The sequence below is a fragment of the Labrus mixtus genome, chromosome 1 (genome assembly GCF_963584025.1).
Source record: "Labrus mixtus chromosome 1, fLabMix1.1, whole genome shotgun sequence".
Classification (NCBI taxonomy): Eukaryota; Metazoa; Chordata; class Actinopteri; order Labriformes; family Labridae; genus Labrus; species Labrus mixtus.
In genome coordinates, this window is record NC_083612.1 from 5,497,258 (window position 1) to 5,500,069 (window position 2,812).

At 43.8% G+C, this 2,812-nt stretch overlaps 1 protein-coding gene across 1 annotated transcript in view; it reads left to right on the forward strand.

Annotated features, from left to right (window-relative positions):
* Nucleotides 1-2,812, forward strand: part of LOC132972934 (hatching enzyme 1.2-like) — a 3,176-nt gene extending 364 nt beyond the window's left edge. Inside the window, exons 2-8 of the mRNA XM_061036125.1 lie at nt 166-219; nt 315-470; nt 1,133-1,253; nt 1,356-1,534; nt 2,223-2,304; nt 2,449-2,573; nt 2,672-2,812. Coding sequence (XP_060892108.1) covers nt 166-219; nt 315-470; nt 1,133-1,253; nt 1,356-1,534; nt 2,223-2,304; nt 2,449-2,573; nt 2,672-2,673 — 719 coding nt within the window. The 3' untranslated portion in view covers nt 2,674-2,812. The remainder of the gene's footprint in view (nt 1-165; nt 220-314; nt 471-1,132; nt 1,254-1,355; nt 1,535-2,222; nt 2,305-2,448; nt 2,574-2,671) is intronic.

Here is a 2,812-nt window from a genome sequence, read left to right on the forward strand (position 1 = left end):
ATTTTGTTGCTAATGTATTTGTTTTCTTCTCCCCTGACTGCACACTGAACCTGCAGGCAGGTATGTAATGTCTTCTAATGATCACACCTGTTGTACTGACCTGCACTGTACTGTGACTACTGTATCTGTGTACAAAATCAAACTGTGTTGTTGTTGCTGTCACTACAGAGGAACAGCTGTCTGTCTCTGAACGTCTGTCGAGAGCCAACAGTAATCTGAGTAAGTGTGATCTTCTTGTGTCCCTGTGTTCCTCATGTTTTCTGTTATTAGCAGAACCTCAGCAGGTTTTAAAGAAGCTGTATGATGTGTTTCAGTCCGTTCCGCCGGTGAGCCCATCCTGACCGAAGGAGACATCGCCATCGACTCAGAGGCCGAGAGAAACGCCGACCCATGCACCAGCCGCGGCTGCATGTGGCGCAAGTGGTCTGATGGGAAGGTCTACATTCCTTATTACATCACCAACCACTTCTGTAAGTGTCACACAGAGGCCCATTTATCCAGAAATGTTCACTTTGAATGCAGCTTGTTGAAGCAGCAACTTTTCAGACTTTTCAGAGTCTGTTGATGACTGAACAGCTGTCAGCACCAGTCAGGTCCCAAAGTCTGTTTAAATGCATGTCTAGTGTTTCCAGGACTCCTAGGTCAAAGGTTTAAATCAAAGACTGTTGAAAAAAACATCTACATAGTCTCCATTGGAAGTGCTATCTTAACCTAACTTTCAATAAACCTAGCAACAGGCAAAGAGTTGTGGTTAGGGGGCATGGCAAACAGCTGCTATGTTTGTGCCTCATGGGCAACAAGTAACTTCATCTACAGTTTTACGAATAACGTATAATCTGTTAAAACCAAAACCGTTTTTTGAACCATTCTCGTGTACACTCCTGGAACTGCAATTGTTCGCACTTCCCCATTGGCTTCATTTTTCAACTCTAAATGTTATAGAGCATAAACATGTTGTTTTCTATATATGTTTGAAGTAGTATTATGCATTGTATTTATTCCCAATGTTCTTGAGTAAAATACAATAAAATGTAAGTTATCGTACAGCTTAATATCAGAGACATTATGGTATTGAGTCGTTCTTGTGGTGTGGAGTATACAGAGTTAATGTTGTGTGTTTTGTATCCTCCAGCCTCTCGTGAAAAGGCCATCATCACTCGTGGACTGGAGTCCTTCTCTTCCTTCTCCTGCATCCGTTTCAGGCCCACCAGAAGCGACGACCGCGACTGGCTGCAAATCGAGTCTCAGAACGGGTAAAATAAAATATTATCAACAGTTTTAGTGTGAGAGTGTTGAGTTTATCCCGGCATTTCTCAAACCACAGTGTTATTTTTCTGTTCTCTGTCTCTGTTCAGCTGCTGGTCCTACGTTGGCCGCAGCGGTGGAAAGCAGGTAGTGTCTCTGGCCCGTAGTGGATGTCTCTACCACGGCACCGTCCAGCACGAGCTGCTCCACGCTCTGGGATTCAACCACGAACAGACCCGCTCTGACAGGGACAACCACATCCAAGTCCTGCTGCAGAATGTTGTGTCCGGTAATTACGCTGTTTGTTATTCAGATCAGAGCCAGCACTCAGTACACTGCAGACAAGTGCTGTGTTTAAGAGGAGCCATGCAGAGTGCCTTCAGTCTGGTTTCTATCAAAAGTATCCAAATATAATTACCACAGGCTTTTGGAAGAGATACCTTTATTGTCTGCATAGCCACCAAGTCCTAAAGATCTTTGGAGAATAGGGAAGTTAGTTGATGAGTGATTGTGTGTCTGTCCTTAACCAACCAGAAAGTAATTTGCTGCAATGCAAATTCAATGTCCTTCTGGAAACAACCCCCAGAACAGGGTCCATTTGAGGAGATAAAAACAGTAGATCCTGAGCCCTATGGTGGAAACATGCAAAATGTCTCCATAAATCCCCAGCTCCTGTGGTGGAAAGTTGTATACTTAAACTCATGTAACATTTGAATGCATGGAGGGAAGAGAGTTCTCTCTAAGTATGCGAGCTCTCTGAGCTTTGACATTAAATTAGCCAAGTGACGTGTTGAAGAATATATGAAACAGATGCTCTCTTTGTGATTTCCCTTTTCTTGATAAAAAAAAAATACACAACCTTGGTTGCCTGGCAGCTTATTGGCTACTTGTCAAGTAGCTAGAATCTCTTCTGTCTCGACTCAAAGTGAACTCAAACAAAACACAAATAACTTGACTGTTGTTTTTGTTGTTTTCAGGTATGCAACACAACTTCAACAAGATCGCTACCTTGAACCAGGGCACTCCCTACGACTACAACTCTGTCATGCAGTACCACAAGTGAGTGAGACTGGCTTCACCTCAGCACCGTCGTGTTTCATCAAACATACAGTGTGTGTGTGTGTGTGTGTGTGTGTGTGTGTGTGTGTGTGTGTGTTCACAACGTGCCTCAGTTCAGTCTAACTGCTCTGTGTCCTGTTGTAGGTACGCCTTCTCAAGGAACAACCAGCCCACCATGCTGCCCATCCCTAACCCCAACGTGTCCTTTGGTAACGCCCAAGAGATGAGCAGAAATGACAAAGCCAGGCTCAACACTCTCTACAAGTGCTGTGAGTGTCAAAATAAACCTGCAGGCATCCACACTGCCTATCTACAGTTACAAACAAAACTCTGCTGATGACATCTTTGTTTTTGTTTGATGTTACAGAAGAAGCCAGTACAGATGTGCTGACAGACAGATCAGAGGAAACGTCATCTCCATGTGGCGACCGGACATCAGAAGCTGGAGACCTGATCTCACCTGTGTAACAGTCATTGATCATAAAAAATAAAGTAACTCTGACTGAAA